The following is a 26,570-nucleotide window of genomic DNA, read 5'->3' as shown; positions in this document are numbered from 1 at the left end:
GGCCCAGAGAGGGGGACTGATTTGCCTGAGGCCACATAGAGATCCTCCAGCCTCCTGATTTAGTGCTGTTCCTACTTGACTTTCTCCCGAATGATTTTATTTTTTTCCATGATCTTCCCAGGGTCAAGGGCCCCGATTTCATGTAATTACATATATGTGGTACATTGCATTAAGGGAAATAGTTCTCACCCTCAGAGCAGAGGGAAATTCAAAAGCTTCACTGCCTCGCTCATGTTTCCTGTAGCGTGTTCTTGTTTGTTTGTTCATGTCGGTGGTCCACTCCCATGGCTGTCCATGCCCTAGACTGATAACCAGTTTTAATCTTCCTGGATTGTACCTCTCTAGGAGCACCTATCCGTTTTGCTCCTCTTCTAACAATTCTGATTTCATCCCTGCGGCTTCATGCTCCTTAGTCTTATCCTTGTGTCTGAGTTCTGTTTCAGTCTTTGAAATCCGTCCCTGCCCTTTCCCAGTTCTCTTCCTTCACCCTCTCTGTCTTCCTCCCCCTTTCACGTCCCCCTTTCACTCTTTCTTCTCTTAGCATTCCTCGCTCCTACTTTCTCCCTCCTTCCTCCTCCCCTCAAAGCATACATACAAAATTAAATTCAACACGGCTCCATGACTCTAAATCTCAACTCAGCCAAGGAAGGGGCTGGTGGTGTGTGGTGAGCGGGGAGAGGGGAGAGAATTTCATTTAACTGAAAGATTTGCTTAATTATTTTCCTTTATGTCATCTTTAGGGTCTTTTCCCCCCAGGACAAGGAGCCACGATTGGAGTTGATTTTATGATTAAGACGGTGGAGATTAATGGTGAAAAAGTCAAGGTAAGATGCTTAGTGCTCAATAAGGCTTTCATTGTGATGAGAGGAAGTAGTGTTTTCATAACGCTTATTAATTCCTAATTGAAACCCACATTGAAAATAATATATTCAGCCATGGTGACTTATTTCCGAATAGAGTTCTTCTGTTCCATTTGTAGGTGTTGCATTTATTGATGGAAAGACAGAGAGAAGGTCTGAGGCAAGTGGGTCCTGTCTCCTGTCATGTCAGAGGTGATGTGAAAACAAGGAAGAAGTTTCTTTTCAGGAACTCCTGAGTTGGGCCAATAAGCAGTACTACCTCTTGAGAACAGTAGCCCCATGAAAGAGCCTACTGATTCCCACATTCGTTATGGGTCATTTGGTCATATGGATCACTTATTGGAATTATTGTGTCTCCCACTGTATCCCCTATTTGTAACAAGGGAGAGATCCTAAATGGGAGGTCCAGGAAGGATCCTTGAGCGCTCTCTTTCCCTCTGTAGCCTCTGGACAGTTTGGTACCTGTAAGAACCATGGTATATCTGGTAACAGGAGAAGGGAAATAGTGCTTATTGAGCACCTAATATGTCAGTCACACTGCTACGTGCTTTTATATGAGCTGTCATATTTAACTTAGTCCTCACTGTAACCCCTGTGAGGTAAATGGTAAGTTACCTTCCTTTTATAGGTTTCAGAGAGATTGAGCCACTTATCTATCCATGGCTACACAGTTAGGAAGGGAGGTAGGCGGGATCTGAACCAGTTTTGGGAGTGGGTGCATCTGCTTCCTCCCTGGGGTCTCCCCTGTCAGGAGAGAAGAGGGGGATGAAGGCACAGCAGGCCTGTCACTTTGAAGCAAGGACAGGAGGAAGGTGATGGGAAGAAATATGGAATAGGACTGAATTACGTGGAAGGAGGGGAGGGAGGCTGATCTTTGGCTCTGTGCTCTACCTGCCTCTCAGAGTTAGTGAAATTCCACTCTCAGGTCTTTCAGAGCTGAGTCCCATGGGAAGAAGCAGTGGCCCTCAGATCAGCAGCACAATGAAAACTGTGGCATCGGATTTCCAGCTAGATCCCAACCTAAGCACCCCAAGTTTAAATCCATGTCTTTTGCATCCTTCTCCTGGATGTACCTGCACTCCTGCCTTCAGATGCCTCGGGAAGGGCAGAGAAACTCCAGCCTGCTCTTGCCACATTTCAGAGATACACCGAGAAGTATGTAGGGTGAGGCTCCCGAGTGGGGGACAGAAGCACTCCCAGGGTCTCTTCCAGCCCTGACTCCTCAGAGTGGTTCCTTCTGCAGAGACATCCACACCAAATACAATAGTGAATGGAGAGCTAGGGGCACTGGAAAACAAAGCAGGGTGTGAAATCCATGTCAATGCCAACCAGAAAGCTCAGAAAAATAGTGCACTGAGGTGGGGAGAAGGAGCTAGGGAGGGGGAGTAAGAAGGAGACAGGAGTGCGTGCATCCAGGAGGCATTGGCAGAAAGAGCCACTTGTAACCGTGATTCCAGCAGGGTGGAGGTGATTGCCACTCCTAGGAGTTGAGTAAAGGTAACTGCTGTTGTAGGCATTTTGCTTCCTGAAGTTGGGTTTCCTAGCCATATATACATACCTGTGTGAGTTCACTCCTTCGACCACAAGTGTTAGTGCCTCCGATACTCCAGGCCCTGGGCATGAATAAGGGTGACTAAGAAATGGTCCCCGCCGTTACAGAACAGGCTTATTTTTCTTTTCTGAATCCCCAGGTTCAGGGATTACATTTATTCCATTTTCTGCAAACCATAACCTCATTGTTAAGCGCTTATTACATTCAGCTAAAATCCATCTTTTCCTAACCTCCGATGCTGCCACGAGACCCCAAGCTCCTCAGGAACCAGGTTTGTGTCTCACTCCTCTCCCCATCCACAGCACAGTTCCTGTTCTCTCACCGCTTTAGGCCTCTGGACCTTCATCTTTAAACAGGAGGAGTTGGTTAATCTCCTAAATTAATGAGTCCTAATTAATTTGCTTGAGTTTCTTTCTAGCCATGTATGTGGAACCAAGATTTAGAATGACCCTCTTTGACCCCATTAATCCAAGGGCCTCACAACATGGAGACATGTGAGGAGCAACGTCTTCAATCTTTCCGTAGAAGAGGACAGAGCTGCCCAAGCTTCACCAGGGACACAGTTGTCTCATCGTTGTCCTTGTTCTTTAACATTACTGAACCCCTCTTCTCGGTGATGTCTAAGTCTCTTTTTGCGAGTAGTTTGCGGGCTTTCTCAGAGTCCTGCAGAGTCAGTGGGAAAGAGAAGCTGCTGGTGGTTTGTGGAGGATCACCTGCCTGGTGAATGCCAAGGCAGCACCACATCCCAGGCCTCTCTCCTGACTTCTCATTGGCTCGCCTTGGCCTCCCCTCTTCAGTCTGGTTTCTTTTAGGATGGCTTCCAGGATTGAAGGCAGGGAATCGAAGATATTAGAAACATTCTTGTGGCTGTTAATACTTAGTGCCACGTCAGTAAAGGCAAAATTGAGGCCCTTCTCTTAATGTGGTCTGCCTTTTGAAATGACCTTGAGTAGAAAATGCAGTTAAAACAGATGTAGAATTTTCTCCTATCCATTTTTTTAAGTCTATCATAAATAAATGAGAAACAAGTAAAACTTCCAGGTCAGGCTACAACATTGTAACCTTAGGATATTCTTTATAATATGAATAGAAGATTTGCTGGCTGTCTTTGTAATCAAGTATATATTGCATAGATAAGAAAGTCTTGAACATATTCACATGTATTTACTCATTTGACCATCTGTCCATCCATTCATCCATATATCCATCCTGTGGTATAGTACATGACGTGTGCCAAGCACTGTGTTAGGTAAAATATTTTGCCCGCTAGGAACTCACTGTCACCAAGCTCAAACACTTTATCTGTGAAACCTTCTTTAATATCCTACCTATCAATCATTTAAGCAGAATGAATCAGAGCCCTTTCTTTGTGATTCCGTTATCCTTTTTCCTTCAGCTAGCCATTATTCACATGTGTCCAGTATGTACCATGTACTCTGCTAGGAAAGCACTGGACTATAAGGTTCAATGACAGGTGGCCCTTGCCCTCAAAGGACTCAGTCAGGCACAGAGGCACCCCTGGTGTGCCTGTGCGCACGATCACGACAGTGAGACAGGAGAGATGAGTAATCGTGCAAAGGGTGTAGGCGAACAGGTAGCCCCTTGATGAAGAAGAGGACGCTTAGAAAGCCCATGGCTGCAGTATTGAGAACATATTGACCAGAATGAGATTATACCTCCTGCTGGTATGTCTTTATTCCAAGAACATCGCCTCTTTTATTATGGTTAGTTTACTATGTTTGATCTCCCTGTAGACGGTGAGCTCTGTGAGATCAGGAATTGTGTTGTATTCATCTTGGTATCCTCCCTGTGCCTAGCACAGAACTCTACATATATTAATGACATGTAAATGCTGAAAAGGAGCGAATGAGTTGCAGAGAAAATAGTGAAACCAAATTGAATGATAAAAGCAGTGGAATATGGATATTCTTAAGACTCAGCTATGAGGCTAGAAACAGGCAGCCCCCTAGGAGAAATCAGCCTGTATCTTGGCAGGGCCATACAATCACTCTTCTAAAAACTATTTCAGTAGTTTTAATCCTCAGAGCTGTTCTCAAGATGTGCCAATCATGAGAATATAGTGATTTCTAATGATTGACAGTATTAAATTCAATGACAAGTGTTTTTCAAGGCTCACTGTGGTATGAAAACAATAGTCTGTTGTTCTAAGACACATCCTGGCAGAGGGGAACCATGTCCCTAGGTTTAAAGCAGAGCAGAGAAATAGCTTTTGTCCCAGCAAAAGCCGTAACATCTGTATGGTCGCCTTCAGCACACACAGACTTTCATGTACCTCATAAAGAGCAGCTGCGACTTCAGATCAAAGGAGAGCCTTGTGCCACTGTCTGGGGACAGGGACCACCGGTCCCTCATTAGTCTTCTCAGCTAAACTGGTATGAACAGAGGGTGACACCAACTAACTCATCCTCTTTGGATGCAGATGTCTATTAAAATCAGGCTCTGGGGGCAGAGGCAGCATGGTGGTGGGTTGCATCCTCAACTGGGAATAGAAAGCCTGGAGTCCGATCCCCAGCCTTGTGGGTAGCCAGTTAGGAGATGGAGGGGAGGCATAAACTGGCCTACCTCCCTGGGTTGTTGTAAAGATTAAATCAGACCCGCAATAAATATTTGAACATCTACTATCTGCCAGGTAGGCACTTTATTTGGTGCAGGGGATTCTGTGAGTAAAATGGACCACTTCCCCTACATGAAGCTTTCAGTCTAGTGAAAAAGACTGTTATCAAACATATTATTACAAATAAATGATTCAAGTGTGTCAGGTGCCATGAGGCAGAATTACAGGGTGGGTTGCCGAAGAGAAAATGTGGGGATGGGGAACCTGGCCTAATCTGAACGTTCCAGAAGGTTTTCCTTGAGGAAATGATGTTCTCTTAATGGGGTGAATGCATTTTGTGACATGATGTTTATGCAGTTTAGAAGGGAGCATTCTTACTATTGTTGATGTTATTTCTCAGGGCCTTCTGCATTGTTCTGCACTCAGGAGGCTCTGGAGTATGGCTCTCTTTGCAGTCTTCTGCTCTGTGCAGGGAAATCTGGGGAGAAGTGTTTTTTATTTTCTTCTTTATTATTAGAACCATCAGTTATTAGGTCTTAGAACTGGTAGATGACTTCAGAAAATGTGAACTTCCAGTAGGCTTGGATATTACTAATGTCTTTTTATAGAGAAACCACTGAAACCCAGAGATCAAGTGACTTGCCCATGGTCTCAGAGCTTAAAAGTGGTGGAGGGAAATTATTTTATCTGCCACGCATTGTTCCTGTTTTCATTAACAAAGATAATATCTTAATAGATTCATTTGAGTTTTGAACTGGAAAAGATGGCTGAGGTTGGATGTTCTCGTGCTCCAGTTGCTGACTGAAATGGCAGCAATCACAGAATGACAGCTTGCTCTCTGTCCCGACGTTTGTAATATGTCACTGTGGTTACCAGCACGAGCTCTGGGACCACAATGCCTAGTTAAATTGGCTCTGGGACATTGAGCGACTTAATTAATCTCTCCGTGCCTCAGTTTCCTCGTGTGAGAAATGGATATAGTTATAGTACCTACTTCAATGAGTACATTACATGTAAAATGCTTAGAGCTTGACACATAATTAATGCTCAGTAAGGTTTTTTAAAAAGATTTTATTTATTTATTTATTTATTTATTTATTTATTTATTTATTTATTTGAGAGAGAGAGAGAGCATAAGCCAGGGAGGAGGGGAAGGGGAGAGAGGGAGAAGCAGGCTCCCGGCTGAGCAGGGAGCCTGATGCGGGACTCCATCCCAGGACCCTGGGATCATGACCTGAGCTGAAGGCAATTGCTTAACTGACTGAGTCACCCAGGCGCCTCACAATAAGTTTTTTGTTTTTGTTTTTTTTTAAGAATAAAAGAAATGCTTAGGTAATATAATAAAGAAAAAACCCCCCAAAACAAAGCAAGCCCCTCTCCATAACCAGATCTACTGCATTAAAAAAAATTTTTTTGTTTGTTTTTTAGGGCAGAAAATAACCATGAAATTGAGCGAGGTGTTTCCATTTGTAAACTAAAGCAAGGCAATGCTTTCTTTTCTGCTTCTCCAACCTGATCTTTGTCTTACGCCTTTACAGCTTCAGATCTGGGACACAGCAGGTCAAGAGAGATTTCGGTCCATTACCCAGAGTTATTACCGAAGCGCCAATGCCTTGATCCTCACCTATGACATAACCTGTGAGGAATCCTTCCGTTGCCTTCCTGAGTGGCTGCGGGAGATAGAACAATATGCCAGCAACAAGGTCATCACTGTGCTAGTGGGTAAGTGAGGACTGATGAGGAAGGAAATTGATTTGTGGCCATCGGAGAATTTATAATCACATAGTGCTTGTGCCTTGGTACCTTCCAGTAACATAGTCTACAGCCATATAATTCATGAAATCAACATTCAGTCCTTCTGAAATTGAAGAGAAAATGAAATAGGTCATATCTCAAGGCGATGGTTTAGAAAAGTAAAGTAGAAAATATTGCTGATTGATTTTTCTGTCAATGAAGGCTCTAGGGAAGAAGGTAGACTGCCATGAAAGTTCTGTGGGCTGCTAAACATTACGCAAAAAATCTAGTTACAAAATCATAGAAACTGCTGGTCTAGAAGTAAAGCATATCTCTTAAGTTAATAAAGAATTTATTCTTAAAGTAATTGCTTATTGCCTAAAAAAAATGGACTTCTCTTCTTACATTCGTGCTGACTTGAGAAATTCTAACTTAAGAAAGAATCCACTAAGGGAAATTCTGCAGTTTGTTTCACCTTGTGGGAGAGTAGAACCCCTGTTTAGTAAGGGGGGAAAGCAGAAAACAACCCATGATTTTCTGTGGTGACAAACATGCCCATTAACAATGGGATTGCAGTGACATGGATTGGATTGTTAAAAACTCCTCTAGTGTGATGAAAAGTGTTAATAACATATGGCTGTTAAAATGTTTTCTTCCTATAAAGGAACATTGCTGTATAGTCTAGCAAGACTTGAATTTTGGAAATCCAGGTAGAGAATCTCAGAAACATTGTTAAGTCACAAATTATGGTTAACATTAAGCTAAGTAAACACTTATAGTAAGCATTATAGCTAGCACCCATGTGCCAGGAATCATATTAGGAAATTTATGTGTAATGATTCCTAATTTACATATGAGGAAACCATGGCTCAGAGAGGTGAAGTTCTTTGCCCAAGGTTGCCCAGCATGTAAGTGTAATGTGCTGCTTTGTAACAAATTGCTGGACTTTTCTTTCAGGCTGCTGGGTTAAGTATCTGCCTCTCTATGAGCTAGTGCTCTATGCCCCCTCCTGAAAACCCTCTTGCACACTGGAGAATGTTTGTCATGAAGCATTTGAAAACACCTATCTCAGGAGTTGGGCTTTCTTTCTATTCCACAGAAAGCCCTTGAGAACTTGAGTCAAAGCATTATTCCTTGGGATTCTAAGGAAGTTAAATGGAGATTTGATGGGAGATAATTAGTCCATTCAGTATGAAAGAGGCACTGGCTTTAAAAAAAAATCTTTTTATTATGGAAAATTTCAAACACAAGCAAAAGTAGAAAAAACAGTATCATGAACCCCCATGTACACATCTCTCAGCTTCGATGATTATCAATTCATGGCCAATCTTATTTTGTCTGCTCCCCCTCTATGTTGTCTCCCCTTGTCTTCAGATTATTTTGAAGCAAATCCCAGATGTTATATTAGTTTATCTTTCAATATTTCCGTGTATATCTTCAAAAGAGGATTTTTAAAGAAATAGAACCTAACCACAAATCCATTTTTTTTTTTTAAAGATTTTATTTATTTATTTGACAGAGAGAGAGATAGTGAGAGCAGGGGGAATGGGAGAGGGAGAAGCAGGCTTCTTGCCGAGCAGGGAGCCCGATGTGGGACTCGATCCCAGGACCCTGGGATCATGACCTGAGCCGAAGGCAGATGCTTAACGACTGAGCCACCCAGGCGCCCCACAAATCCATTTTCACACCTAAAAATTATTAAGTTCTTTAATAGCATCAAAAATTTAGACAATGTTCAGAGTTCCTTGATTGACTCAGACATTTTTAAAAAATTTGTTCAAATCAAAAATCCAAATAAGGCTCATATATTCTCATTGGATTTTGTGTCTTTTAATTCTCCTTCTGCCTGTAGGTTATCCCTCCATTTTTTCTCCCTTGAATTTATTTGTTAAAGCATATGTTTATCCTTCAGAGTTTTCAAGTCTGAATTTTGTTATTTTGTCACCGTAGTATACTTTGACATATTCCTCCATCACCTGTATTCCTTGCAGATTTGCAGGTAAATTTAGAGGCCTGGTCAGATTCAGTTTTTTTGTTTTTCCTTTTAGCAAATATACTTCCTAGTTGATATTCTGAGGTACAGTTCTCATAGGACAGCAAGAAAAATGCTTGATTCCCTTTTTTTAAATTTCTCACTTTTTAAAATGAGTTCTTTCCCTAGTATCTTCCAAAAGTAACTACTAAAATTTGTTTATATTTTGAATATTATTATAAGTTTAAATATATTCAGTATATTCTAGGCCCTTGCAACTGTTATCATTGATGGTCCAATTGTTCCAACTCTGAGAGTGGAGCTGCTTCAAATGGTCTCCTAGTCCTTTAGATATGACCTTTTGACAATGACCATCGCTTGCTTTCTGGTGTAAGCGTTCCAGGCACAACTTGTGCGTTTCCTGCCCACACCAGGAATTAGCCATTTCTTTGAGAAGCATTGCTTATTATTAATGTGAAGTTATATTTAGAGGCCACACCTAACGTGATAAGAATCTTCCTTATTAGTGGGTGGTCATTGCTTTTAGGCTTTTCAGTGGACAGAACTAGTGTGTGTGTGTGTGTGTGTGTGTGTGTGTGTGTGTGTGTGTGTGTGTGTGGTGAATTGTGTAGTGCCCACAGGGAGTTATATATTAGGCTCCACCAAACACTTTGACTGACAAGACTACTCGATAGGCCACACTTGGCATGACGTTCACTTAGATGAATCAGGACAGAAAATATGGCTTCATAGCAGGTCAGCATCAGACATTCCTCTTCAGGGGAAGTAATCCTCGATAGCAGTCCACATAGTGGTCCAGGACCTTCCAGGCCAGTTCCAGTATAAGGAAAAAGGCTCATGTCAGGCACCTGATGGACCTGCTGTGACCTAGAAGCCTTAGCAGGGACCAGGCTTTCTTTTTTTTTTTTTTAAGATTTTATTTATTTATTCATGAGCGATAGAGAGAGAGAGGCAGAGGCAGAGGGAGAAGCAGGCTCCCTGCGGAACAAGGAGCCCGATGCGGGACTCGATCCCAGGACCCTGGGATCATGACCTGAGCTGAAGGCAGACGCTTAACCGACTGAGCCACCCAGGCGTCCCGGGGACCAGGCTTTCTTATAACAACTCCATGGACCTAACTTTCAGGGTCTCTTCAAGTGAAGAGTCCCCCCACTCAGGGATGCCCAAAGTTGTGGCTTTCCACTAGAAACTTAGAATTCATACATAGAATTCCCAGGCCAGATGGAATTTATCAGTCAGGGGTCACTTTTACCATAAGCTGTGTTGCCAGATAATGCAGTTGATGTCAGGTTTTGTCAGGTTTCCAGAACAGAGGTAGAAAAATTTTTAAAGATAAAATCCACGATGAATTATTCACACTGATACTTCCATTTATAATTCAGGACTGTAAAAATTTTACTTTACCTCATTAATCTTTCTCTATTTCCTTTTTCTCATGCCCCAAATCTCAGACCCAGTGATACTAGCACAATTACTCATTTGCTTTATGCCCTAAAACCCACAGAGCAGCCTTAGAATAACAGTTCTCACACTGCCCCCTGACAGGATGATTACTGTAACAGTTCAAGATGTTTTCTTTCAGGTCTTTTTGTCCTTAGAGTATATACCACTGAGGACGCATGGTTAAAATCCTAGATCTTGAACTCACTTGGAATCGTTCCTCTCTGTGTGGTTATGCCATTTCATGATAAACAGGTTTATTTGTTTCATTTTGCTTTTCCATTGGTAGGGGTTGCTTTTTAAATTTAATTTTGTATTAATCATATAGTTGTAACTGTATAATTATGTGAAACATTTCTAAGATTCTGAAGTCAAATCTATTAGGACAAGGTATATTTAGAGAGGTTGAGTTTCTGTCCCTCCCTATCTCCTCAACCTTGTTCCTTTCATGGGTAACCATTATTTTTAAAATTAAAATGTTGGCTTATTATCACATCAAGAAAATAAAGTTTGTGAATGTGCATGTGTGTATTTTTTAATCCCTTTTTCTTAGACAGTTGTATGTTCTATATCTTTTATCTGTTTTGCTTTATTTGCTTAACAGTATATCCTCGTGTCTCATTCCATGATAGTATATGGAGCCATTCCTCATTGCTTTTTACCGAGGCAAATCACTGTATTGCGCAGATGTACCATACTTCATTCAAGCCAGTGCCCAACTGATGGGCATTTGGGTTGTGTCCAGTTCTTTGCCATTACAAATGGCATTGATATCTTAAACATTCCAGTAATCACAGCCACATTTGCTTTGCTTTACTTGCCCATGTGTCTGATTTGACTTCAGATATGAAATTGAATTTTGATGCTTCCGAGCCTGTACAAAGTCCAATGATGTTTCCTTCTTTGATTTATCCCTGTTCTAGGCAACAAGATTGATCTGGCTGAAAGGAGAGAGGTCTCCCAGCAGAGAGCTGAAGAATTCTCAGAAGCTCAGGACATGTATTACCTGGAGACCTCAGCCAAGGAATCAGATAACGTGGAGAAACTATTCCTTGACTTAGCGTGCCGCCTCATCAGTGAAGCCAGACAGAACACACTTGTGAACAATGTATCCTCGCCCTTACCCGGAGAAGGGAAAAGCATTAGCTATTTGACTTGTTGTAATTTCAACTAAAGGCTGAGGCAAGGAGAAGCGAGAGGAATCAGCAGCTGCCCCGATGGGCCCCCAAATTGCTGGGGGAGGTCTGGTGATGACTATGGCTCCCGCTCTCAGACCTTCTGACTCCTGTGGGATCCGGGCTTACAAAGCATGGCAGCCCAGAGGTTTTGTCCACAGGCCAGCATTAGCAGAACATATAATGGTTTCACCCTTTTGCAGTCAGGAGTTGGAGCAAGGAGAAAATTGCACTAGGCGCTCCATGATCTGCAGAGCATGTTGCTTTTGTTCTTTTTTTTAAAAAAAAAAAAAGCAAGTAAAAGCGCATTCCTGAACAGTCCAGGGGAAAATGTACCGTAGGGAGATCCCTCCTGCACGTCAGTGGGTGCATGTGGGGGCTGTGCTTTAGGGCTTCTGGGGGCCCTGGCTTTCTTGTCTACCAGATAAACCCAAACTGGGAAGGCCAAGTACTGCCTCTGGGGTGTGTGTTGATGACTCTATGGAGACGTTGAAAAGTGTTATTTCTCTTGTCCACAGGCACTTTCAAGAACTTTGCGATGTAAAAATGAAATGAAACCTTTTCCCATGACCAACAGTAACCATCATTGGTTTAATAATATATATAAGCTCCATGACTCCTTTTGGTGCTAATGAGTCCACTCTTTCACAGACCAAACATTTTAGTACATTGATGTCCTTAAATGTATTACATTGAAATAAAAAAAAAATAAGGGAAGTCCATGAATCAACACTCTTTCTCAAAGTCTCATTACTACCTTTTCTAGGGTGGATTTGTTGGAAAATAAAATACTTTTCCTTTCATGTTCTTTCCCCTCTAAATCTCTACCATTTTCTTCTTCTATTCTCTCATCTGTCCAGCCCTTTAAGTAAATGAAAACGTTAGAAAAAATGAAAAAAAAAATGGCTGGTGATATTCTAATATAAAAGACTAGCTCTAAGACATCACGAGTAGTATGAGAAAACAGACCTGATCTGACCAAAATACTGTGGATGAATGGACTGCGATGCAGAGTTCTAAGCAGAGCACAGTCCTCAATAGCAGGTGACATCTTTTACTTCCTGGTACTATCCATCTTGGACAGGCCAAGGCTTAGAATTTTGTACATGTTTTTGGTATCACAAGTGACAATAGCAACAGATGAAAAGTCTCATGAACCATTTTTGTATCTTCAGTAACCTTAGAAAAATTCTGCTTGTGGAAGCAGGTGGAGCTGGCATTTGTCAACTCATTCATATAGTGATGTTACTCTCAGACTCACGACCATACATTCTTTCCTATTTCCTTTTCTTTTCCTTTCTCTCCTGTCTCCCCATTCTTTCCTCTCTTTTCCTCCCTCCCTTTATATGCATGTGTTACTGCAAATCTCCAATTCAAATGGAGGTGTATATGCCTTTACTTAGCCAATTTTAAAACAAGACTCGAAATGGAAGATGTGCTGCTGGATACGTGTTACTAATTTCTTTAGTGCCATACTTTGATGCCTTCCAATCTGTTCACTGATATAAATGCAAATTGGGGAAATAATTAAACCTGTATGCTGTTGATGCTGTCGGATGTTTCTGTAGCTTGCCACTTGGCATCACTGAGGGATGCATAATGGAATAAGGGCAGAATATGCAGTTCTGTTGTTGTAGATGGTGGCAATCTCGGTCCTGATATGTTGATGTTTGAAAGCTGTTTAATTTTAAAGAAATGAGGCGCATAGAGACACGACATCGATAAAGCATTTCCAGTGTTCCTCTAGCAGATTTCAGAGTGACTCATCTCTTGTATACAGATTATACATATTGTATAAGGGATTGATACTTTTGGTTGGCTTCACTGTGTTTGTTCTGATCCTATGGGTGAGAGAAAGAGATCGTAGTAGTTTGAATTGCTTTTATTTTGAATCTGTTTCTGCAGGAAAGAAAAATCATTTTAATAAATGCCATCCAAAATCATTTATAATAATTGTTGCTTTTCCCTCCCTGTTTCTCCACTAAGCCAGCAACTATAAAAGTTTTCAGAAAACAAGTTGATCAAGGTGGGAAGAAGAACTTCTCTGTTTAAACTGTGAGGAAATGTCCATAGGTTTAGATTTATTGACTTTCATTTAGGGCAAAAATCCAATATCCCATATCATGACCTAACTTTGTCTCCACAGCAGCAAGCATGTGGAAACTAAAGCTGCTTTGTGAACGTAGACTTTCAGGTTGGACAAATTTAGTCGTAGAACAACAGCTTCTAGAATTGCTCTTGCATTCTGAAATTCTTATTCCCCAGAGCCCTAGGGAATAGGCCATACTCATAGGGGATTAGAAAGTTCTGCTCTTGGTCTCTTCCTTCACTGTTACTCCTCGCAGCCTTTCCGTAAGGTACAATCACCCATCTGTGGCCCATCAGCAGAGATACATGGGAATTTAGAGCTTTTCTCCCCGCCTTAGTTGTATGAATTCCACGTTAGACCTTATGGACACTTATTTACTGATACATCTCTAGTTTCAGAACAATCCCTGACCATATTGTAGGTGCTCCATAAATATTAGTTGAATAAATGACTTAGTGCTGAGTGGAGCTTTGCTGGTCACATGGAAATTTCTCAAATAGAACTTGAGAAAGGATACTAATTAAATGTGGTCATCTTAACCTAGACCAGGAACTAAACTCACTGGTTTGCTTACTGGTGGTTATTGCCATGGCAACATTTGCTAAGATGAGCCTTCTTAAATAAAAATGAATTCTTATTTCATGGTGGATGAAAAAGAGTTGCTTTCTCATAATTCAGTTTGGCTTGATCTGCCTCACACTGAGTCCGTGTCTGCTTCCATTTTTTCTTCTTTTAATGAAGTTACTAAATATATGGCAAAACTTCTCCATTTCCAATGAAAATGTATATTTATGTCATAGAGTCAGGTTTGGGAGAATCTGTGAAATCATATAGCTCGCTGACATTAATGGTATGTTATGGCTTTGTGTAGACTGTATCCTCATAGGATTTTGTGCTTTTTCCTTTACCTATACAAGGCTTTTTGTTTATATGCTTTTGTTATTTCTATTGCATTTATATTTAATTTTGATTATGCAGGGCCAATTGTCCTTTCTGCAGATTAGATTAGGCCATTAGCATTCCTGGCCTTTCTTTTTCCCCTATCTTTTCTACTCATTTCATGTTACCATCTCTTCCTGAGTAAAGTGGCAAGAGTGTAACTAGAAATGAAAGTCAAATGGATTGATTTGGCAATGTGTCAATTTCTGAAAGAAGGGTAAAAACCACTGGCCAAAATAATATATTTGGATTAGGATTATTTGTTTTAAGCAATTTAGATTTGTTGGAGAGAGGAGGCAGAATTTAACAGAGGACTGGATTCTATACATGAATGATACCTTTGGAGGACACTGGTGATTTCCAGTGTTAGGTCAATGATTTGCCTCATTTATCTTCTCGGCTATTCCATAATTCTTCCAGATTCAGCATCAAATTTCAGTTAATGAATCATTTTGAATAGATACCAGTTGCAAGTGATTTTGAATTGCTCTTCTGACTAAAGTGAAAACATCTTTTTTTCTAAACCAAGCCACATAAGTAAGATATCATCTTATAACCAGAAAAAAACTTTCATTTTCTTACCCACATATCAAACCAATGGCTCTAAAGATAGACATTTTCTATTTCTTAAGCCTCCAGAACTCTACATTTCATAGCCATCCGTACTTTAGGGAATACTGCCCCATTAGCTTCTGGAAGAGCTTTTAGGGTTTGCCCTTTGTTTTCTCTAGATTTTTTTTTTTTTAACTGCAACTGGTTACTTACTTTCCTCAACCATGGTCCTGACAGATGCATTTTAAAGCAACTATAATACTTTTGAGACTTAACTAGAAATTCAAAACCAGTGAAAAGATGTGTATCTCATTGTTCAGACGAACAGTACTTCACACAAGCAATCTGGTTGAGCACTAATTTTGGGATAAGAGGGGGATGTGCTCTTTTCTTTCTTCTTTTCGAATTTCATTTCTGTTCCATGAGTGTATTTGTGTTTAAAAGGAAAGCTGCCTTCCCTTACATTCATCACACTAGGTAGAAAGCATACTGAATTAAGAAATTATCATCCCTTCAAACAGCTAATTGATATAGTAACCTTGGAACAAGAGAGATGACACTTCATCTTCTTTCCTAAGTCATCTTTGGGAGCTATCCTTTGAAATTAAAAACAAATTGAAGCATAACAAAGATGGTGAAGGAATTTAAAATTTATGACCTTTGAAGAATATTTGAAGGATTTGGAGAGATTTAGCCTGGGAAAGAGAGAGGAATACAATTAGTGAATTAGTGCAAGACTCTGGTTCAGAGGGGGTGGAATGAGGTCCACAGATTAAAGGCCATAGGGCCACAGATTTGGGCTCTGTGTCAGGGAGAACTTTCTCAAAAAGGTGGCTCACCATGGAAGGAGCTGCCTTAGGTAATAGTAACCATCAAGCAGACGCTATATGATGTGGAAAGGATCTCAGCATTGGTTGGAGGTTCGACTAGATGACCTATTAACTTATGTTGTAGCACTTTGCCTCTCACATGTTCAGTTAAATATCTGTTGACCTACAGCTAATGTAGGTTTTTTTTTGTTTTTTGTTTTTTTTAAAGGTGTTGCTGTTTTGCCAATCCTCCTGGAAGGAGGTTGGTTACATGTTGTTTGGCTAAGAGACTGGCTTGTCATTGTGGCCTAGGCTGGAATTGCTTTGTCAGTCCATTCACTGATGTCCAGTTCAAATCACAAACTGGCTCTTGAGTTAAAAAGAAGAAAAGGTATTATTTTAATAGAAGTTACGTAAAATCATGGAAATTATGTTTTTGTTACTTGCCAAACATGCTCAGTTTAGTGAATAACTGGTATCCAGGATTTCAGACCAGGCCTTTTTAGCAGAACAGAATCTTCAGTTAAAGATCCCATAAATGGACCAACATGAAGTTTTGCAGCTTCCATTAGAGATGGACTGGGGCGTTAATGGCATAAAGCAGACCCTAAGATCTATTTTGGCAGAATCTCAAATGACATTTCGTTAGTTGGTTTGATTCTCTTGAAAAAACATGTTCTGCAAATTATTTTAATAGAACCAAAGCCAAATTTCTTCATGTAGAAAAAGTAACAAAACATGGGTTTTCAGAAATCAGAGATAACTATAAGCAACACTTACTAATAAAGCCCATGACCACATGATTCCACCTACAAAATAACTTGCATCCCTGTTAAGCTGATAGATGGCTTTTCATTAGTCTTTATAAGAAGTCATTGGTCTTGCATCAGTATGGTGAGAAACACTTGAGTTTGGGTAAGACTTTCTTTGACTCCTTGAATTAGAGCAGAATTTTTGGAGATGTTGTGTCCTAGTTCCTAATAGAATACTTGATCGGTTATAACTTTAACACTTCAAGGAGTGATGTAGGGAGGTGTGTGAAGGGGGAACACCAGGTTAGATATGAGGAGTCCTAGTACTCCTAGTACATGAATTAGCTGTATCTTTATGCAAAGCACAATCTCTTGAGCATCAGTTTCCCCATCTATGAGCTAGACACATTATACCTGTCAGAATTATTGTGAAAATTAGGTAAGATAAATTGAAAGTTAGGACAGTGCTCAGTAAACAGTAGGCAGTCAAATATTAGTTCTTGTCTCCTTAATTAAGGGCAGACTTTGGATGGTTTGATACAAGTAAAGATCCTTAGGACAAAACAAAGAACCCCTCTCAACTTCAAAGAAAAGAGCACCATTTCTGAAAGGGCCTTAAAAGGAAGTCACTTATTTGATCCATCTTTCTGCCTTTGGCCATTACCTTCACCCAAGAGTCTCTTTATTTCTTTACATATTTCAGGAAAGGTATTCTTGCACTCTTTCCCAATGGGCAATTCCAGGTTGCAAACTCCTCATTATCAGGAAACTTAACTGTATTACTGAAATACCTCACAGTGCAATTTGAACCTCTTTCTTCTTGAGCCCATTCTCCATGGGAAGAAAAATGGGCTGATCCTATCTTCTTTTTAAGGGACCATGTTTGCCATTTATTGTTGCCCTTTGCCTCATTTTTCTCCTTTAATGACAGTCAGAAAAAGCTCATTAAGGTGATAGTCATTATTCTCTTGGGGAATGTCAAACTAGATATTTGTAAACTCTTAGTTTCTTATTAGTATCAGATTTAGATCACAGTCTTACTGTTGATTAATTCTTCAATTATCCATGTATTTTTCTTCCTTATATACTTGATAACAAAGTGTGCTTCTGAAGAATTATTCTGGTTGTGTGGTTGTTTTCTCCTCTTGGTAAAAATAGAGTCATGAATCCTAGTTTTGTCATCTGCTTTTAGAATTTCATTTTGGAGATGACGTATATTTGATGGACGTAATTACCAACATCCAAATTTAGCAGGGTTTCTTTCCCTTTCTACATGTGCACTGTATTCTGAAAGAAAAATTGGAGTACCAAATGCCTAATAAAGCAAAAACTCATGTACAGAATAACACAAGAATCTGGTCTGTTAGGATAATTTATCATTAGTTGAATGGTCCACAGCTTTGTTTAAGGTTATACAGTTATGCCTGGGTTAAATAACAATAGCAAAACTTGATAAGCCCTCTGAAAAACAGCTGCTAAACATATAGCTTTCTGGAATGTAATCATTAGAAATATTCTCTTATCCTATACAATTGCAGAATGCTAGTGGAACTTTCTTGTAGGCTGTTTGACAATGAATGTCAATTGATTTAAAAAAAATTTTTAATCCTCTTATCCCTTTAAGGCATGTTGGGGCTTTCATGTCCCTTTGTGGAAAATTTCAAATGACTGGAATGCTGGCTTCTAATTTCTGCTCACTGAAGTGTCCTCTAGACATACCAGATGGTTGGAGCTCCTTTGATAATATGTAAGGGAGCTACATAAATGTATTTATGTAAATACACTTACATAAAGGTAAGTGTGTGAGTAAAGTTGCTGTTTTCAGCAACACACATGCACACTTTTCCAAAAAACTCGGCTTTTAAAATTTCAAATAATAAAGGATTAAGAAGAGATTTTTGATCATCTAAGGGAAGAAGTTGTGCCGCACATATATTGTTACTATACTTTAGTGCATGACTTTTAGTGTAGGGATGAAATAAAATGCAAAATATATCATTCTGGAGGTCTTCTCAGCAGCTAGTTAAAATATTTAGAGAAGCTGTTTTATGAAGACTTAGAGAACCCCTGATTTCCCCCCTTTCCTTATCTCTTTCCTTTAAAACATGGACCTTTAACATACACGTAGTTTTAACAAACATGTTAATCATCAAATCTTATGAACTCCGTTATTAATATTTGGCTGGTTTTAAGCATAGGCTCTCAGTAATACCTGAATACACCAGTGTATAAAATCTAACTATCTGATTCAACACAGGCATAATACTTGGTTTTAAATGTTAATATGCAGCACACTGTATTGTCCTATGTGTTCATGTATTTTGTTTGTTTAATAAAAAGCTTGTTAGAAATATAAGCCCATAATGACCTGAGAGCACTTAGCTGAAAACACTCTATAGAAAGGCAATTGTATGAAAATTTCAATCAGCATTAAAAAGGGGGTATCAGGAACAGGAACGTGAAAAATTCTTTAATGAAGTTGCATCCCTCTTTTTAGAATTAAGATATAATTCACACACAATTCACCCCTTAAAAGTGTTCAATTTGGTGTTTTTAGTATCTTCACAAAGTTGTACAACACTCACCACTATCTAACTCTAGAACATTTTCAGTATCCCCAAAAGAAACTCTGTACTCATTAGCAATTACTTCTCCACCCTCTCCCCCAGCATCTGGTAACCACTAACCTACTTTCTGTTTCTGTGGATTTGCCTATCTTAGACATTTCATACAATATGTGGTTTTCTGTGTCTGACTTCTTTCACTTGGCATAATGTTTTCAAGTTTCACGTTGTACCATGAATCAGTATTCTTTTTATGGCTAAATAATATTCCATTGTGTGTATATTCCAGAATTTACTTGTCCATTTATCAGTTGATAAACATTTGGGTTGTTTCCATTTGGGGGTTGTTATAAATAATGCTGCTATGGACATTTGTGTACAAGTTTCCTGTGTGGGTATATATTTTCACATCTCTCTTAAAAGCGATTAGTCTAACAAATCATTTGTGTTCACTTAAGCAGAACCTCTTAAAATCCCACTTGGAGAATGCAACTTACAATCTTAGGTCAATTGGTCAGTTAGGGGACCCTGAATAATGGCTAACTTCCCAATATGTCCATAGGAATCTTTCTATGAGCCTACCATTTATATATGATAATCAATTTCATGAAGACTGTCTTGTAGAAATTGAGCTGTCATCACATAGAGAATTTCTAAAGTTCTCTGCGTTGTTTCAAGGGATAGCTACAAACCATGTTGGAAAGGAGTACTCATTCAATCTTCTAAGATTCAATGAAGGAGCACTTTTAATATATACTTTCCTTTACATATTGACTGTCTTTAAAGTTTGGATTTTCCATCTTGAAAAAAGATTGTCAAATCGCCAAACCACCTGACTGTCCATTGTAGCTTAAATTTTTATTAAGAAATAATTCATACTGAGAGTAAAAGTAAAAAGAATGTATTTTGTGTGCAAAGGATGAATGTATTAATACTTTTTATTTGTAAAAATTTTTTAAAAAGATGAATGGAAATTGCTTTCTCATGTACTTGTATATAAATAAACATTTCCTGTTACCCACATGTGGAGTATCATACGCTATCAAAGTAGGTAAAAGCAAATAAGCTTTAAGTACATGAATGTCCTTCAGCGTGAGGTGGATTGTGCTCTGAATTTGGGCACCTGAGTTTGTTTATGCTCTAATTGGCTCTCTTCTGTATAATAAGGGACTAGATTAAATAATTTTAAGGCCTTCTGATTATAATACTAAATAAGGCTACTCTGCTACATTCAGGATATGAAAGTTACATGCTAATTATTTCTAATGGCAAGAAAGATGCTTTATCTGAAGATAATAGTGGAAGGAGTATTACACTGAGAAGCAGGAGACATAAATTCTAGTCCCAGTTCTGACACGGACAAGCTGTGTGACTTTGGGCTAATCATTTATTTCAAGCCTTTATTTTCTCAACTACAAAATACACAGTAGATTAGATATCTTTAAGATCACTTCATCTAAAACACATTATATGGTTCTATATTCTTTAGAGACATCACTTAAGATCTTATCTTTCACAATTAGGAATGAAACTACTTATTTATCACTAATAAGGTATTTGTTCATTCACCCATTCATTTATTCACAATTTACTAGCATATGCTATAGGGCAGGTGTAGGAATCTATCCCCACATGTACGGCAGGAGTCATGGATTTGTTCTTTTTCTTGAAATTCATCCCCTCTCCAATCCTTTCCTCTTATCCTCTGTGTTGGGACATGCACTTGAAAAATGAGTGTCTTGGATTAAGAGTGAGTACAGTGGGTCATGGAACATGGTAGAGTTAAGAGGATAATAAAAGAATCAAATCTGATTTTGGGCTCCCTGACAAGTGTTCTGAGCATAGGCAATCTGTAATCTTATTTGACATTATCATTTAGTGTTTATAAAGTATTGAGCTTTACAAAATCACTTACTATAATTTTATGTTATTATCTAATTACAGCTTTTCTACAGTTGGTATGAGACTCTTATTTTTGCTATTTTAGCACCTTCATTAAAAAGATGTTTTGTTTTTGAATTTCTCTCCTGAATATACATGCTGTTTTAAGTATTCTATTATTAATATTAATTTGAACCGTATGAAATTTGTAAGTTAAAACCAGTCAGATATGACAATTTCATATCATTCTAATATGACCTAGTATGCTGTCAACTGCAAAGCTTGAGAGGCAAACACTACTAGCTAGAGGAGAAATTTTGACTCACGTGTTTATGTTTTTTTTTTAAGATTTTATTTATTTTATTTGACAGAGAGACAGCAGAGAGGGAACACAAGCAGGGGCAGTGGGAGAGGGAGAAGCAGGCCTCCCGCAAAGCAGGGAGCCCGACGCAGGGCTCGAACCCAGGACCTTGGGATCATGACCTGAGCCGAAGGCAGATGCTTGACGACTGAGCCACCCAGGCGACCCTCTTATGTGTTTTCATTCTATTTTGCTTTTTCCCACTAAGGAAATTTGGACAAGTTATTTCACCTTGAACATCGTTTTTTCCCATTAGTTCAATGGGATAAATTGCAAATTTGAATAGGATTTTAAAATACGTGTGCATGTACAAATAATCAGATCATTGTAAGTATGAATGTGGTTTATTCTCCAAATATCTAAATGCTTAGATCATTGTGCTGCTCATTTGGGGAATGTAATGCTTCAGGTACAGAATTCCTTGGCAAACTGAAAGTGGTGTTTTGAAAAACTTTGAGGATAACTATCCTTAATTGACTCAATTAGTCCACATCTGCTAACAGGCAGACTGTACCTCATATAAGCTATCTATATACCCCAAAACACATCTGCAGCTGAGAGATGAAACTGGGAGCTATGTTTAAACCACAGTCATGTGCTTGTGCTTTTGGCCAGGTGCTCACCTCAGAATATTTCAATAACTGAAATATCTTATTTCCATTACTTACTTGCAGGAAACCACATGTTATTAACATAAGACAGCCTATCTAAATTTTCATACTTGGAATTTATTCAGGTTTCCTAGAAAATAGTTATATTTTCACATCTAGATAAAAATAAGCTTGAAGAAACAGGCTAGTCTGACTTTGATCTTAGAGATGAAACCACAAGAACTAACAACTATATGTGGTCTGACATTCTACAAAGTTTAATGATGCTCATATTCACATTTAATCCTCATGGTAACCTTGTGAAGTACTTTCTGCAGCTGGAGTAGAAAGTACACAAGTTCTGATGGAAGATAAATGTTAAGACCCTGGTTTGAACATGGGAAGCATTCCAAACAAGAGGAATGAAGAGGAGAAAAGCTTTAAGTCAAAGTATCTGTATTGCTTGGGGCAAGTTACTTAGCCTCTTTTTATCTTGCTTTCCTCATTATAAAATGAGGATCTCAATGCTTCAATTATTTGTCAAGCACCTGCTATGTGCCAAGAAATGTTCTAGTCACTGAAACTATAGCAGTGAACAAAATATAAAAACTTACTTTAATGGAAATTATAGCATGGGAAGAATAGAAAATAAAGAAATACATAGTAATGTCAAATGGTGATAATTACTGAGAAGAAAATAAACCAGAGCAAGGGAGAGAAGCAGTGATGGTGGAGTGTCACTCTTTTATACAGGTGGTTAAGGAGAGATCTCAACGATAATGTCATTTGAAAATAGAGCTGAAGGAAAAGAGGGAATGGTGTGTCTATTTTGGTGGAAGTGTTCTAGGCAGAGGGAAGAGAAAATATAAAGGCCTCAAGGTGAGAGAATTCTTGTATGGCTAAAGCACAATGAATGAGTGAGGGTCAAGGGGAGATGAGGTTTGAGGGGAGTGGTGATATGGATCATAGCAGCCTTTGGGAGGTTTTGAGTAGAATAGTGATTTGATTTATATTTTAACAGGACCACACTGCTGCTGTGTTAAGAGTGGATTATATAAGGGTAAAGGTAGAAGCAAGGAAACCATTTGGAAGATGATTGGTATAATCCAGGAAAAGAAGATGACTTGGGCCATAGGAGTAGATGTGGAGATTGTGGGAAGTGTTCATATTCTGACTACATTCTATTTAACTGTTTTCGTCAATTGAGGTATAATTGACATATAACATTAGTTTCAGGTGTACAACATAATATTTGATATATGTAGATATTGTGAAATGAATACCACAATAAGCCTAGTTAATATCCTAAACACACATAGTTAACATTTTTTTTTGGTCGTGATGAGAACTATGGGATTTTTTATTATAGAAAATACCAAACGTAAAGTAGAAGAGTATAATGAACCTCCATGTACATACACATCACCCACCTTCAACAATCATCAGCTCATGGTCAATCGTGTTTCTTCTATATCCCCACTCATTTTCTCCATTCTATATTATCTTGAGGCAGGGCCCATACATTATATAATTTCATCTAGAAATATTTCCATATGTATAATTAAAATATGTGTTTCAAAAACAATCACAATATCATAATCATATCTAAAAAGTTTTCTTTGAAGATTTATTTATTTTAGAGTGGAGTGAGCAAGCAAGCGTCGGGGGAGAGGAGGGGCAGAGGGAGAAAGAATCCAAGCACACTCAGAGCTCAGTGTGGAGCCCATCTCAGGGCTCGACCTCACGACCCTGAGATAATGACCTGAGCTGAAACCAAGAGTCAGAGGCTGAACCGACTGTGCCACCCAGGCACCCCACTATCTAATAAATTTTAAATAGTTTTTTAAAATACTTAAATATGGATTCTGTATGTACTTGAAAGATCGAGCCTACAGGTCTCGCTCAAGGTTTAAATATAAAGAAAGAAGAGTCAAGGATGACTGCAAAGTTTTTGGCTTAAGCTGCTGGGAGTGTTTCATTGACATTTGCTCACATGAAAAACACTGCAGGAGGAGCAGTTTGGGTGGGTAGGGTGAACCAGGAGTTTGGTTCAGGATGTGTTAAGTTTGAGATGTCTATTAGATATCCAAATAAGAGATATTAAGTTGGTAGTTGTAGATATGTGCCTGAAATTTGGGGAGAGATTAGGCTGGAGATAGAAATTTGGGAGTCAGTAATACGGAGATAGTATTGAAAGCCTTAAACTGACATCATCAAAGAAGTTAGTGTAAGTGAAGAGACCTGAGGACTGAACCCTGGGACACTCCAACATTTAGTTAGGGATAGGAAAGAACCAAGAACCAGCAAGGGCAACAGAATGTATGACCAGTGAAATAGGGAGAAGAGCAGTGTTCTGAAAATATTCCAAGGAGCTGTGGTCAACTGTGTCAAATGCTGCTGATCCGTTGAGAAAGATGAAGAGTAGGAGATGACCACGGATTTAGTAACATGAAATTCATTGGTGACACTATTATTTTAGTGGAGTGATGGGGATGAAAGAATGCCTTGCATGAGTTCAGGAGAGAAAGAAGAGAGGAAAAGGACAGTGACTATGGAATAAACTCTTTTAAGGAGTTTTTGCTGAATAAGGGGTGTTGAGGAATGTGAGGCAAAAAAAGTTTGGGAATGATGATGGAATGATTCATGATATAGGAGAGGAAGGCAGTATCTGGAGAGGTGTCCCTGAGTGCACAAGGGGAAGAATTAACTTTGAGTCATCACAAGACACTTCATATGGACGAGCAGGAAGGAATGCAGGGTCTCTGGGCACCTAGGTTGTATGAGTGAGACAGTGAGAATGTGAAATAATATACATGAGTACCTAACACATAGGAGGCATACAAACGTTAGTTCTCTTCACTTGGGCTTTTTTTTTTTTTTTTAAGATTTTATTTATTTGACAGAGAGAGAGAGTGTGTACAAGCAGGAGGAGCAGCAGAGGGAGAGGGAGAAGCAGACTCTCCGCTAAGCAGGGAACCTGATGTGGGGCTTGATTCCAGGACTCTGGGATCATGACCTGAGCTGAAGGCAGACACTTAACGGACTGAGCCACCCAGGTGCCCCTGGGGGGGCCTTTTTTTTTTTTTTAAGAGTTAATGCTAACCACCTAGAGCCACAGATAGCTGTTTTTACTAATTAATGGGTCATGGAGAACAGAATTAGGTAGCTTTAAAAAATTATGAAAGGCAAAATGTAGGTGTAATACTGATACATATGGCATATTGGTTAGGATTACTTGGCTATATACAATTAAAAAAAGAAAGAAAAAACAAGACAGGGTTTCTTTTTCTCATGTGAAGTAAGTCTAGAGCTTGGCAGCCTGGGGCTAGTACTGTGGTTTCATGGTGTTGTCAGTGGGGTATCTCTCAACTCTGGCCTCTATAATTTCAAGACAATGTATTGTCCAAGATGGCTGCTAGAGCCCTAGCCATCATGTCCCTGTCCCAGCAATGGGAAGGAAGAAGGAAGAAGGGCTTGATCCCTTCATTCCATGGAGACTTCTTGGAAGTACCATGTAACACTTCTATTTATAGCTCTCTGGCCAGAACTTGGCCTGCAAGGAAGGCCGAGAAACAGTCTTTCAACAGAGTATATTGCTCCCTTAGTAAAATAGGGGTTTTATTACAAAGGAGGAAGCAGAGAACTGATATCAGGGTAGACAAGAGCATGGTTTTAGGTGATTCCTGTTTGAACTCTAGCTCTACCATATACTGATTATGACCTTGAACAAGTTACTTTATCCCTGTACCTCAGTTTTCTCTTCTCTAAAACTGAGCCAATACCACCTACTAAATGCTATTCTGAGGATTAAATGAATAATACAAGTAATGTGCCATAGTGTTTGGCATAATAATAGGCACATAATAAGTGATACTACCATGAAATAAAAAAATTAGTCAACTAGCAGGCCTCTAAGAGATACGGTCTTAGTCTTTTCAGGCCGCTTTAACAAAATACCATAGACTGAGTGGTGTATAAAAACCAAGAATTAAAGATTTCATTTTTAAGTAATTTCTTCAGCTAACATGGGGCTCGAACCCACAACCCCAAGATCAAGAGTCACATGCTCCACCAACCCAGCCAGCCAGTGCCCCAACACCAGAAATTTCTCACAGTTCTGGAGGCCAGGAAGCCCAAGATCAGGGTGCTTGTAGATTCCATGTCTGGTGAGGCCTTGTTTCCTGGTTCATAGATGGCTGTCTTTTTACTGTGGCATGACAGAAGTGAGGGAGCTCTCTGTGATCTCTTTTATAAGGTTACTAATCCCATTCATGAGGTCTCTACTCTCCCGACCTCATCACTTCCCCAAAGCTCCACCTCCAAATACAATCACATTGGGGATTAGGTTTCAACATATGAACTGAATATTAGGGAGGGCACGTGTTGTGATGAGCACTGGGTGTTACACGCAACTAATGAATCGTTGAACACTATATCAAAAACTAATGGTATACTATATGCTGGCTAACTGAACATAATTAAAAAAAAGAAATAAAAATATCACATAAATTATGGGCACCTGGGTTGCTCAGTTGGTTAAGCAACTGCCTTCGGCTCAGGTCATGATCCTGGAGTTCCGGGACCAAGTCCCGCATCGGGCTCCCTGCTCGGCAGGGAGTCTGCTTCTCCCTCTGACCCTCCCCCCTCTTGTGCTCTTTCTCTCTCAAATAAATAAATAAAATCTTTAAAAATAAAAAAAAAATC

At 39.4% G+C, this 26,570-nt stretch overlaps 1 protein-coding gene across 5 annotated transcripts in view; it reads left to right on the top strand.

Annotated features, from left to right (window-relative positions):
• RAB30 (RAB30, member RAS oncogene family) overlaps positions 1-21,053 on the top strand; it is an 84,900-nt gene extending 63,847 nt beyond the window's left edge. For all 5 annotated transcript variants that reach the window (XM_081798947.1, XM_081798946.1, XM_081798949.1 and 2 more), the window contains 3 exons: positions 741-824; positions 6,526-6,709; positions 11,078-21,053. In XM_081798947.1, the coding sequence (XP_081655073.1) occupies positions 741-824; positions 6,526-6,709; positions 11,078-11,328 (519 nt within the window). In that variant the 3' untranslated portion in view covers positions 11,329-21,053. The remainder of the gene's footprint in view (positions 1-740; positions 825-6,525; positions 6,710-11,077) is intronic.
• The last annotated feature ends 5,517 nt before the right edge of the window (positions 21,054-26,570 follow it).

This window comes from Leptonychotes weddellii, chromosome 11 (assembly GCF_054177405.1).
Source record: "Leptonychotes weddellii isolate Sample4059 chromosome 11, ASM5417740v2, whole genome shotgun sequence".
Lineage (NCBI taxonomy): Eukaryota > Metazoa > Chordata > Mammalia > Carnivora > Phocidae > Leptonychotes > Leptonychotes weddellii.
The sequence above is the reverse complement of the archived record's forward strand: the minus strand, read 5'-3'. Positions and strand labels throughout refer to the sequence as shown.